General features: G+C 43.4%; 1 protein-coding gene across 1 annotated transcript in view; it reads left to right on the top strand.

Annotated features, from left to right (window-relative positions):
• The window catches only part of LOC124803020, a 1,344,800-nt gene that overhangs the window by 1,120,969 nt on the left and 211,620 nt on the right, over positions 1-12,211 (top strand). Inside the window, exon 4 of the mRNA XM_047264127.1 lies at positions 3,716-3,891. Coding sequence (XP_047120083.1) covers positions 3,716-3,891 — 176 coding nt within the window. The remainder of the gene's footprint in view (positions 1-3,715; positions 3,892-12,211) is intronic.

The raw sequence follows: 12,211 nt of genomic DNA, 5'->3' as shown, positions 1-12,211 counted from the left end.
TGGGAAGCGAGAACGCGACCCCGCACGACCACGAGATGCGGGCTGTGTGTGTGTGTGTGTGTGTGTGTGTATGTGTGTGTGTGTGTGTGTGTGTGTGTCTGGGTGTGTGTGTGTGTGTGTGTGTGTGCGTATGAGGGAGGGAGAGAGATAGAGAGAGGGTGTTTACGGAGAGTAGTGCTGCCAACAAGGTAAAGTATTCGAGTTATGTTATGAGAAGAAAGAAGGATATTTCAACGAGCAAACAGAAACTGGTTTTAGTGCTAAAGAAATACAAGAGATTCAAACAGGGAAACTTCAAGCGAACTGTTGATTGGCCCAAAACACGGAGAAACGTTTTAAAAAAGAAGATAGATATTGGAACAACAAGCTAGCGAGACAGACGTGGTCATAAGAAAGACCCAAGTTTCCGACTGTGTAGGTCAAATAGGTATTAGCAAAGAGAGTTCTCGTCACATGTCCCCAAAACTGAGCAAGATTTCACAGGACCTGGTGCGTAGGACATTCGCAACTGAGAGGCATTATAATTAATTTAGAGAAATCCACTTCGGTTGTAATAATTTTTATTTAAACCATGACCGGTTTCGAGATTTTAAAATCCCATCTTCGGCAGTATGAAATTATAGTATCTGGAAATACAGAACATGCGATCGGGTCAATCGCTGCATGTTGGTGGGAAATGTCCGCCGCTGAGCAGTCGCACGTTAAGAACTCCAGGGACCACAGTGTGCAGGGACTCGCCGGCTGACCTCCGTGGTCAGCACTGCAGTCCTCCACTGTGATGACTCCGTTTCGAATCTCGGTGTCATAAGAAACTTTTCACAACTAGTTCTGCCTCAACAATAACAGGGGATGGAGATCTTATCACCGGTAAGATCCCAGTAGGCAAAGGAGTGCGTCAGTGTGACACCATCTCTCCGGAACTGTCCCCCCTTGCAGTGGGAGATGTATTCACGTCACTAGACTGGAGTAGCAGAGGTATATAAATCAGTGACACATGTCTGAATCACGTATACTTCGTCGATAATTTTATGCTCATTACTGAAAATCAGAAAGAACTAAAGAGAACGCTCTAAGAGCTAAAGCCTATATTTCGCTTGGAAATGAGCAGTAAAACAAAAATACTAAGTCAAGACACCAGCCTATAGAAGCTGTTGATGAATATATCTACCTAGGTCACAAGCTTGAACTAGGGAAAAATTAATAAATCAGTTCCCGCTGGCAACTAATGTCTTAAATTCCTTTGTGTTTGTGATTTATCTTTGTTGATTTTTTGAGGCAGCAAATGAATGACACTAACATATTCGCCTCAGAACTGTTATCGAGTCTAAGAACTTTCAGACCGGAACAAAACAGGAAGGAAGTTGTATAGTATCACAGAGAAGAAGATTTTGTCCATGCTTCAAAGTCTTCGTGTTGACCCTGAGGCATGGAATTTTACATAAACGACAGCCTCCCAGAATACAGTAAGCGTGTAGTGCGTAATACAGGTAAGCTTAAGAGTAAAATGTAAATACCGTGTGGCTAGGGCCTCCAGTCAGGTAGACTGGTCGCATGGTGCAAGTCTTTCGATTTGACGAAATTCGGCGACTTGCGTGTCGATGGGGATGAAATGATGATGATTAGGACAACACAACACTCAGTCCCTGAGCGGAGAAAATCTCCGGTCTAGACTGCAATCGAACCCGGGCCGTTAGGTATGTAATTCCGTCGCTCTGACCACTCAGCTGCCAGGGGCGGACAGCTTAAGAGTATTTCGACTTCGTTCAAAGGGGGACTCTGAAAAATGATATATTTTACACTGTTATTCATAACTGCACTGTACTGTTACAATTTGAGCTTTAAGTCGTTCTGTACATCTTTGAGTTCTTCTCACCTGTCAGAAACATCTCTCCCAGCAATCCATGCAATACGAGAACATCTACATCTATACCCTGCAAACTACTGTCAATTATATGGCGGACGCTACTTGCCTTTGCACAACAGAATAAGATTGCTTCCAATTTCCATTCGCCTTTCGATCACGGAAAGAATTATTGCTTAATTCTCTCTGTGCCCGTTATAATTATTCTAATGTCGTCTTCACTGTTCGTACGGGAAATATACACTGGAGTCTGTAGAATGTTCCTAAATTCTCAATTAATGTTGGTTCTTTAAACACTGTAATTAGGCTTAAGTCGTACACCTGACGTGTATCTTCACATTTTTCAGCACTTCCGCGACGCACTCGGGAGGCAAACTAATTTGCGGTAGCCATCTTTGTATACCTCCAATACACCCTGCTTACATTATTCAGTATTCTATAAATGATCGGACGTTTATCACTTATTTTACTTACGATTAAGCCTATACTTTCGTTCAGTTTCCTGTCTCCACAAGTTTCAGCACCCAGGTATTAATAAGAGATGAAGCACACATTTTTACATTACATTCGTGACCATTTATAGCAAGTTGTCAGTATTTAATACTCTTCGAAAATTTATCAAGACAGAAAGAAATATTTGCCCAGTTGTTCTCAGACAGTACTTTTTTTACAAAGAACTGCAGCATCTGACAACAGTCGGAGATTACTGATAATACCGTCTGCGACGCTACTAATATATAACATGAATATGAAGGTTGCTTGATCTCTGCCAATCTTCGGCATCTTCCCTACCTTGAAATCTCCTTTTCATTGGTCATCAGACTTCTGACTGGTTTGGTGGGGCCCGCCACGAATTCCTTTTCTGTGGCAACCTCTTCATCTCAGAGTAGCACTTCCAACCTACGTCCTCAATTATTTGCTGGATGTATTCCAATCTCTACATTTTTTTGCCTATACCGCTCACTCTAATTCCGTGGAAGTCATTCCATGAGGTCTTAACAGATGTCCTATCATGCTCTCCCTTCTCCTTGACAGCGTTTTCCACATATTCCATTCGTCGCCGATTCTGGGCAGAACCTCCTCATTCCTTACCTTTTCTGTACATCTAATTTTCAACATTCGTCTTCAGCACCACGTCTCAAATGCTTCGATTCTCTTCCGTTCCGGTTTACCCACACCCACTGTCCATGTTTCACTACCGTACAATGCTGTACTCCAAACGAACAGTCTCAGAAATTTCTTCTTCATATTAAGGCCTACGTTTGATAATAGTAGATTTCTCTTGGCCAGAATTCCCCTTTTGCCAGTGCTAGTCTGCCTTTGATGTTCTTCTTGCTCCATCCGTCATTGGTTATTTTGCTGCGTAGGTAGCAGAATTCGGTAACTATTTTGTGACCATCAAACCTGATGTTAATTTTCTCGCTGTTCTCATTTCTGCTACTTCTCATTACTTTCATCTTTCTTCGATTTACTCTCAATCCATATTCTGTACTCAGACTGTTCATTCTATCCAGCAGATCACGTAATTCTTGTTCACTTTCGCTGAGGATAGCAATGTCGTCAGCTAATCGTATCATTGATCTCCTTTCACCTTGAAGCTCAATTCCAGTGCTGAACCTTACACTGTCACAAATTTCTCTTAACAATTTACCCGATCATACATTAACATGTAATTAAGGTGTCATGAAAAGTGAGGACCCAGAATGAAGCCCTGTGGGACGTTTCTTAGCACAGAGCTTTTAGGTGCTAATACACTTTGTCAGGCGGTGCCTTTGGTCTGTGATGCTGCTCTTCCACACACTGTTAGGAGCTACAACCCAGTGTTGTGACGCACGCTGCCTGCCCGTGTTGCAGCGCTGCCCGAGGGTCCGCCCACGCTGGTGGCGGAGCGCGAGCGCTACTACCCGGGGGACCTGCTGAGGGCCAACTGCACGGCGCCCCCGTCCAGGCCGGCGGCGCAGCTCTCCTTCTACATCAACGACGAGCCCGTCGGCAGTCGAAGACCCGACCTCAGCATCAAGGAGCTGCCGGTAAGTGTGTGTGTTCCCTCCAGACGCGCCACATTGGTCTCACTGTAAACCAAGTGATCGTGTTTGTATAAGCACCTCATTTACGAAGCTTGCTTTCTCGCTTATTTGTTATATACAGTTATGGTGGTTCACTTTCAAAAATGGTTCAAATGGCTCTGAGCACTATGGGACTTAACATCTATGGTCATCAGTCCCCTAGAACTTAGAACTACTTAAACCTAACTAACCTAAGGACAGCACACGACACCCAGCCATCACGAGGCAGAGAAAATCCCTGACCCCGCCGGGAATCGAACCCGGGAACCCGGGCGTGGGAAGCGAGAACGCTACCGCGGTTCACTTTCACATTTTAGTATCTGGTACCCTCTTTGCAATATCTAATTGCGTACTGCCTACTAAATTCATTCGCATTGCGACCATATATTTACTCATAATCAATTACAAAGACAGTCATCATTTACTCTATTAACAGTGTAGCGACAATATAATTTATTGCACCATTATTGTAGCTTCATACTGATATACCTTATTCTTCGCATATATTCTTATAACACTAAACGATGTAACAAATATCGTTGAACCATTATGTGGCTGAGCGAGAGAGGAAGGAGAGGCACACAGCAGTCAATCGCAATCCCATTAGTTTTTAGTATGATTGTAAACCTATATTTCGGATAAAAAATAAACATCTTCAGAGCAGTTTCATTATAATTCAACAGATGTGAGGCAGTTCATGTCACCATATGTTCCAACATGTGTATAGGCAAAAGGACACTGAGGTGGGACCGGCCGCTGTGGCCGAGCGGTTCTAGGCGCTTCAGTCTGGAGCCGCGTGACCGCTACGGTCGCAGGTTCGAATCCTGCCTCGGGCATGGATGTGTGTGCTGTCCTTAGGTTACTTAACTTTAAGTAGTTCTATGTTCTAGGGGACTGATGACCTCGGAAGTTAAGTCCCATAGTGCTCAGAGCCACACTGAGGTGGTTGCTTACAGCAAGTGTTAACAGCAAATGTCCGTCCTACCTGAGATGGGTCTCAGTCTGAGCAGTACTCAGATGTCGATCGAACGACAGTTTTGTAAATTATACTTCTTCCTCTCGTTTAGTGCATTTATTGAGGATTCTTGAAGTGAATTTCAGTCCGGTATTTGCCTATTCTGTGATCATGCTCGTGTGCTCATTCTTCCTTAATTATCTCTCAGTCCGCAGCTCGTGGTCGTGCGGTAGTGTTCTCGCTTCCCACACCCGGGTTCCCGGGTTCGATTCCCGGCGGGGTCAGGGATTTTCTCTGCCTCGTGATGACTGGGTGTTGTGTGTTGTCCTTAGGTTAGTTAGGTTTAAGTAGTTCGAAGTTCTAGGGGACTGATGACCATAGATGTTAAGTCCCATAGTGCTCAGAGCCAATTATCTCTCAGATATTCCATGGATGTGACTGTTTATAGCGACTGTTCGACACGCGTGCAATAAAACAACAAATGATCTTTTCACTGATACACGCACAATACGTCATGCTGGTTTTTGTTGATGTTGCCTACCAATCACGACATCAAGCGCGATCCCTTACATTCTTCTTGTACACAAATACAATGTTCTTGTGACTTAAAACTCTGAGCAAGTTAATGCAATTCAGTGAGGCTTATTAATGACAATGGGGCAAAGTGTTCTAACAATAAAGTAAACTGGTAGTATGCGTTGAGGTATACAGGGTGAGTCACGTAAGACCTAACACTTCGTTTATTTCGTGAGCGGTTACGCATACCGAAAACGCGGTTTTCGGCAAATGTTAGAACGTCGACGGGCACATAATTTTTTGTTTGGTGAATGTTTTCAGCGCTGGTATCCACGGAGATACTGAAGCAAGTACATTATTTTCAATGGAACAGTATATTTTTTTATAACTACAATCGATAGCTGTTGATAAGACAGTTACAGTGATACAGTGTTTGTTAATGTTGACGTTTTCAACTTGTAAAAAAATTCGAGAAATGTGCCAGAATATGAGGACACGGTGTAAACAACGCCAAGCAGAGCTCTCGTGCTACGCTGTGTCAGAATGTCAACATATTTGCCTGTTTATTTCTCTGATTTGCAGGCCGCTCGTATCTGCTTCAACATTCGTTGAGTGCAGACATGTACACCAATGAGGAGAAGTTATATACACTTCTTTTATATGGTGAATGTAAAAGAATTGCGGCCGGCCGGGGTGATGGTTGGTTGGTTGGTTGGTTTGGGGAAGTAGACCAGACAGCGTGGTCATCGGTCTCATCGGATTAGGGAAGTATCGGGAAGGAAGTCGGCCGTGCCCTTTCAGAGGAACCATCCCGGCATTTGCCTGGAGTGATTTAGGGAAATCACGGAAAACCTAAATCAGGATGGGCGGACGTGGGATTGAACCGTCGTCCTCCCGAATGCGAGTCCAGTGTCTAACCACTGCGCCACCCCGCTCGGTCCGGCCGAGGTGACCGAGCGCTTCTAATCACTACAGTCTGGAACCGAGCGACCGCAACGGTCACAGGTTCGAATCCTGCCTCTGGCATCGCTGTGTGTAGTGTCCTTATGTTAGTTAGGTTTAAGTAGTTCTACGTTCTAGGGGACTGGTGACCTTAGAAGTTAAGTCCCATTGTGCTCAGTGCCATTTGAACAGTTTTTTAAAAGAAATGCCGACCGGAGTGGCCGTGCGGTTCTAGTCGCTACAGTCTGGAACCACGTGACCGTTACGGTCGCAGGTTCGAATCCTGCCTCGGGCATGGATGTTTGTGATGTCCTTAGGTTAGTTAGGTTTAAGTTGTTCTACGTTCTGGGGGACTGATGACCATAGATGTTAAGTCCCATAGTGCTCAGAGCCATTTAAAAGAAATACTGTAAAAACAGTACAGCGGTTTAGAGCTATCCATCCGGATCGCCAACGTCCGACGCGCCATGTAGTTGCACCAGTTATTAAAACGCTTGTGTCCACACGCTGCTTGTTCGTCAAAAAGGGGACAAGATAGAAGACAGAAACTGACAGACAACACGAAGAAGCTGTCCTGGCTACGACGGCAATGAATCCGCACAATGCTATGGGGAGTATTGCAAATGAATGTGGAATCAGCCAGACGAGTGTCATTCGCATCTGCAGCGACAGAATTTCCATCCCTCTCACGTGGTATTACATCAGGCTCTCTACGACCGTGATTTAGAGCGGCGTACACATTTTTGTCGGTTTGTCCTACAGCAACAGAGAGACGATCCTACGTTCGTCCAGTGTGTGCTCTTTACCGCTGAAGCTCTGTTTACTACACCCGCCAGTGTAAATTTGCGTAGCATGCACTATTGGATAGCCGAAAATCCACACTGGCTTCGTCAGGTGCTAAATCAACGGCCGTGGACCGTAAACGTATGCTGCGGCATCATAGGAAATTTCATTGGGGAACCTAATTTCATCTGAGTCGTTCTACACTGAAGCACCAAAGAAACTGGTATAGGCATGCGTATTCAAATACAGATATGTAAACACGCTGCGGTCTGCAACTCCTATATAAGACATGTGTCTGACGGAGTTGTTAGATCAGTTACCGCAGGCAGGTTATCAAGATTTAAGTGAGTTTAAAAGTGGTATTATAGTCGACGCTCGAGGAATGGGACACGGCATTTCCGAGCTAGCGATCAAGTGGGGATTTTCTCGTACGACCATTTCATGATTGTACCGTGAATGTCAGGAATCCGGCAAACCTTGAATTTCCGATACCGCCGAGGCTGGAAAAAGATCCTGCAAGAACGGGACCAAGGACGACGGAAGGGAATCGTTCAGCTAGACAGAAGTGCATCCCTTTCGCAAACTGCTGCAGATTTCAGTGCTGGGCCATCAACAAGTGTCAGCGTGCGAATCATTCATCAAAAAATCATCGACATGGGCTTTTGGAGCCGAAGGCCCACTCGTGTACCCTTGACGACTGCACGACACAAAGCTTTACGCCTCACCTGGGCCCCTAAACGTCGACATTGGACTGTTGTTGACTGGAAGCATGTTGCCTGGTTGCACGGGGCTCGTTTAAAACTGTATCGAGCGGATGGACGTGTACGGGTATGGAGACAACTTCATGAATCCATGGACTCTGCATGTCAGCAAGGGACTGTTCAAGCTGGCGGAGGCTCTGTAATGATGTGGGGCGTTGTTGGGAAATGGGACCCCTGATACGTCTAGATACGCCTCTGACAGGTGACACGCACAGAATCATCCTGTCTGATCACCTGCATCCTTTCATGTCCATTGTGCATTCCGATGGACTTGTGCAATCACAGCAAGACAATGTGACACCCCACTCGTCCAGAATTGCTACAGAGTGGCAAGAGGACCATTTTTCTGAGTTTAAACACTTCCGCTGGGCACCAAATTCCCCAGACATCAACAATATTGAGCATATCTGGGATGCCTTGCCACGTGCTGTTCAGAAGAGATCTCCACCTCCTGGTACACTTACGGATTTATGGACAGCCCTGCAGGATTCATGGTGCTAATTCTCTCCAGCTCTACTTCAGACATTAGTCAAGTCTATGCCTCGTCGTGTTGTATCACTTCTGCGCGTCCGCGGGGGCCCTACACGATATTAGACAGTTGTACCAGTTTCTTTCGCTCTTCAGTGTATATGGATATTCGTACGTACATTTGCTGACGAATATTCTACTGGTTGTTCTAGAACAGGTACCACGGGATATTCGACAGTGTATGAAGGCTGCAACACGGCGGTTGTCGAGATCACTCGTCCTGTGCTGCAAGGCAAATACTGAACGTGAACTTTGCTGGACATTGGATAGTACGAAATTCTGTTGTCAAATGGGTCGGGAGGTCCCCTGATTTGGCTCTTCTAGATTTATTTATTTGGGGAGCACTGAAAATGCAGTCTACGACAAGGCTCCTACTACGTGAGACGATATGTGTCGTCGAATGGCCGGTATATGCTCTACCGTATCATCTACTGCAACTACATCTGTTCATAGTTCTTGCGAACGCTTACCAATTCATTGTTAGTCAATAGTTTATTTTGTTTACGTGTGTACGAAATTGCACTGCAGCGTCGAATATGTCGAAAGCGTGTATTGCACGTAGCTGGTCATTATGCGCTTGCGTTCAGCATAAAACGACGTTTCGTTCAGAGTATTTTTTTTGCAGTGTACACGTGGTCACTAAAGTATTTTTAATAAAATGTGTAGTTATACGAGTGTATCCCACATGATATAATTTAGAGCAGTGTAGGAAGAGATAATTGTCCGACAACATGTATTTCACCTCTGACAAGCACACAGCCACGTACGGGAAAAGAGCGGTCAAACCTTTCTTCTAACACACATTTAACACAGTAGTTGCTTTTCGCAGCGCATCAGTCCTCTTTGTTTTTGAAGAAAGAACTGTTGATTTCCCTGTTTCACCTCACGTAAACCTGGGAGGATACACAAATGTTGAAACGTCCCCTTAGAAAAATTGTACATGACTGTGCTTAAACTGACACACAATATTTTTAGCGCAACGCAGTCTGACTTTCAAAAATCCCTACAAAAGAATGGCCCTGACTAACATTGACCTATACGTTTCACAAATCATTTACCCCACAAATATCTTCGTTTTTCGAACTACTGCAATACAGCGAGCGCCACTACTGCCAGCTAAATAAAAGATTCAAACTACTGGAGGCACTAACTACCGATAGGCACAGTTAGCAAAAGAAAGATTTTGGTAGAGAACAAACAATGTATTTACCTTAATAGTGTTCAAAGGTCATAATATATATAGCAGTTCATGACACCCAGTCTTACAAATTTCAAAACTCCGCCATTTCTCTCCCCACATCCACCACTGCTGGCGGCTCACCTCCAACTGCGCAACGCTACGCACTGTTAACATCCAGCTGCCCAACACTACAATGGCAGACAAAAATGCAAACTAGCCACAAACTGCACACAGTACAGCCAGTGATTTTCATACAGAGCGCTACGTGGCGTTACCAATAAAAAAAACCTAAACAGCCTACTTACATAGCCCCCACGCTCCCCACAAAAAATTTTACAAATTGTTTTGGGCAGTGGCCAATAATGATTTGATAAAATTTGTCATAATTACAATAACAAATATATCAAATGCACACACTTATTGATACAATGTTGGTCAAAAGCTAAAATTTTCTCACAGTTCATAAAGACAGTCCTGATCATTCATCACAGTAAAATTGCAGTGTTTTTTTTCCTATATTGTGCATATACTATGACCAACAGAAACGTGTGCTGTGAAATGTAACTTAATTTGATACAATAACAAAGGTACAAAATACATCATTAAAGAACGTTACAGTACAGATGACATTTGTAGTAACACAGACTTTACAAAAGAATAGAAGTAAACATATACATCAGTGTTACGGGAATTATGACATAAGTAAATATATAAAATAATGAGATTAGTTTTCGAAACATTAATTTCACACATGAGCATTAAAACAGAACAGAATAAATAATGTCTAAAGATCTTTACAAAGAAAAGAACATAGTATTTTAAAAATTCTACAACTTAAATCTTATTAGCTAAACACATAAAGACAGGAAAAAGACAAATACACAAGGGTGCATAAACACATAGCGGAATAATACAAAAGGAAAGACAGGGTTCGTTTTCGGTGTGACATTTGGTGCTGCAGTTCAATCCAAAACTTCGTTCTGTAGATCTTTCCCCTTATTTCAACATTTGATTCCACCAAAAAAATCCTATCCAAGCATGCTTTCTGTATTCTGTTCACATCCTCTTTCAAAATTCCTTTTTGGCCAGACCATTTTCTTATAGCTTCTCAATGCATTTCTTCCAATTCATCACAACTCGTTCTCACATATAGCATACCCCATCTTAAGCTAACTTAAATCTACTGAGCTCAGATGCTGAACTAAGGGATGAGGCAATTCCGCAGCACAAAACAATTAACACAAACAACAATGGCAAAAAAATGGAAATTGGCAAAGCAAGCTACAGTAAATATAAATTACCAAGGAAATGCAACATTACAACTAATATGAGCCAATGTGCAGCAACAAGAAAAATAAATCAGTAGTAAAACTAGCTTAACAGAGTAATACAAAGTGAAATTTAGTAGCACTATGCCTGGCAAACAGCAGCAGCAAATGCAATAACTTATATCTAAACATGACAAAGCTCAAGCAGAAAAAATATTACACTAAAGACAACAATGCAGATAAGGGAAATGTCTATTCACATCTTAATGTCTATGTAATTAAAGTGGTGCACCACAAAATGTTATTCTACCAAAAATTACCAAGTACTTGAAAAGATAATTATATATGCAGTTACTGTTATTAGCCCCTTCTTATTGTTCTTTCCATTCCAAGAGCTCCTTTTTCGAAGAATGTGGATCATAAAATAATTATTTAATAGATCTGTTGACAGAAAGTGTTCACATTAGCAAATGCATTTAAGTTTATTTTATAAAACCAATGCTGCAACACAGCTGGAAAACAGATATCAAATGAAATGAGCAATTATGCAAACAAAAGCATAAAAACATCATTCAACAGCTATGTGGCATTTCATAAGTCAGTAGAAATTCTCTCAATTATCGTAGAAAGACACTTGTCATAATCAGGTGTGCAGATGTACGAATATTTCCCATCAGTTCAGAAGCATTTCAGTAATTAGCACAAAGTACGATATGTTTCCAAGTAATGAGCATGTCGTATTTGCGATGCTTTCTACAAAGGAATGTCAAAAGCGAGGTTAATGGCCTCCTTTTTCCTCCACCTGTGCCTCTGAAAGGCAGACACTAATGGCTTTTTTCCAGGCGACTGTCACACAGCTAGGTGCTTGTAGTGCATTATGTCAAGGTGACCTACCTTCCTTACCGAAATATTTACGACATCAGTCTCCGCTACAGTGACAGTTTGATAGAAATAAAATTTCACAGGTCGAAATACACTCCTGGAAATGGAAAGAAGAACACATTGACACCGGTGTGTCAGACACACCATACTTGCTCCGGACACTGCGAGAGGGCTGTACAAGCAATGATCACACGCACGGCACAGCGGACACACCAGGAACCGCGGTGTTGGCCGTCGAATGGCGCTAGCTGCGCAGCATTTGTGCACCGCCGCCGTCAGTGTCAGCCAGTTTGCCGTGGCATACGGAGCTCCATCGCAGTCTTTAACACTGGTAGCATGCTGCGACAGCGTGGACATGAACCGTATGTGCAGTTGACGGACTTTGAGCGAGGGCGTATAGTGGGCATGCGGGAGGCCGGGTGGACGTACCGCCGAATTGCTCAACACGTGGGGCGTGAGGTCTCCACAG

Source organism: Schistocerca piceifrons, chromosome 6, assembly GCF_021461385.2.
Source record: "Schistocerca piceifrons isolate TAMUIC-IGC-003096 chromosome 6, iqSchPice1.1, whole genome shotgun sequence".
In the NCBI taxonomy this organism is placed as follows: domain Eukaryota; kingdom Metazoa; phylum Arthropoda; class Insecta; order Orthoptera; family Acrididae; genus Schistocerca; species Schistocerca piceifrons.
The sequence above is the reverse complement of the archived record's forward strand: the minus strand, read 5'-3'. Positions and strand labels throughout refer to the sequence as shown.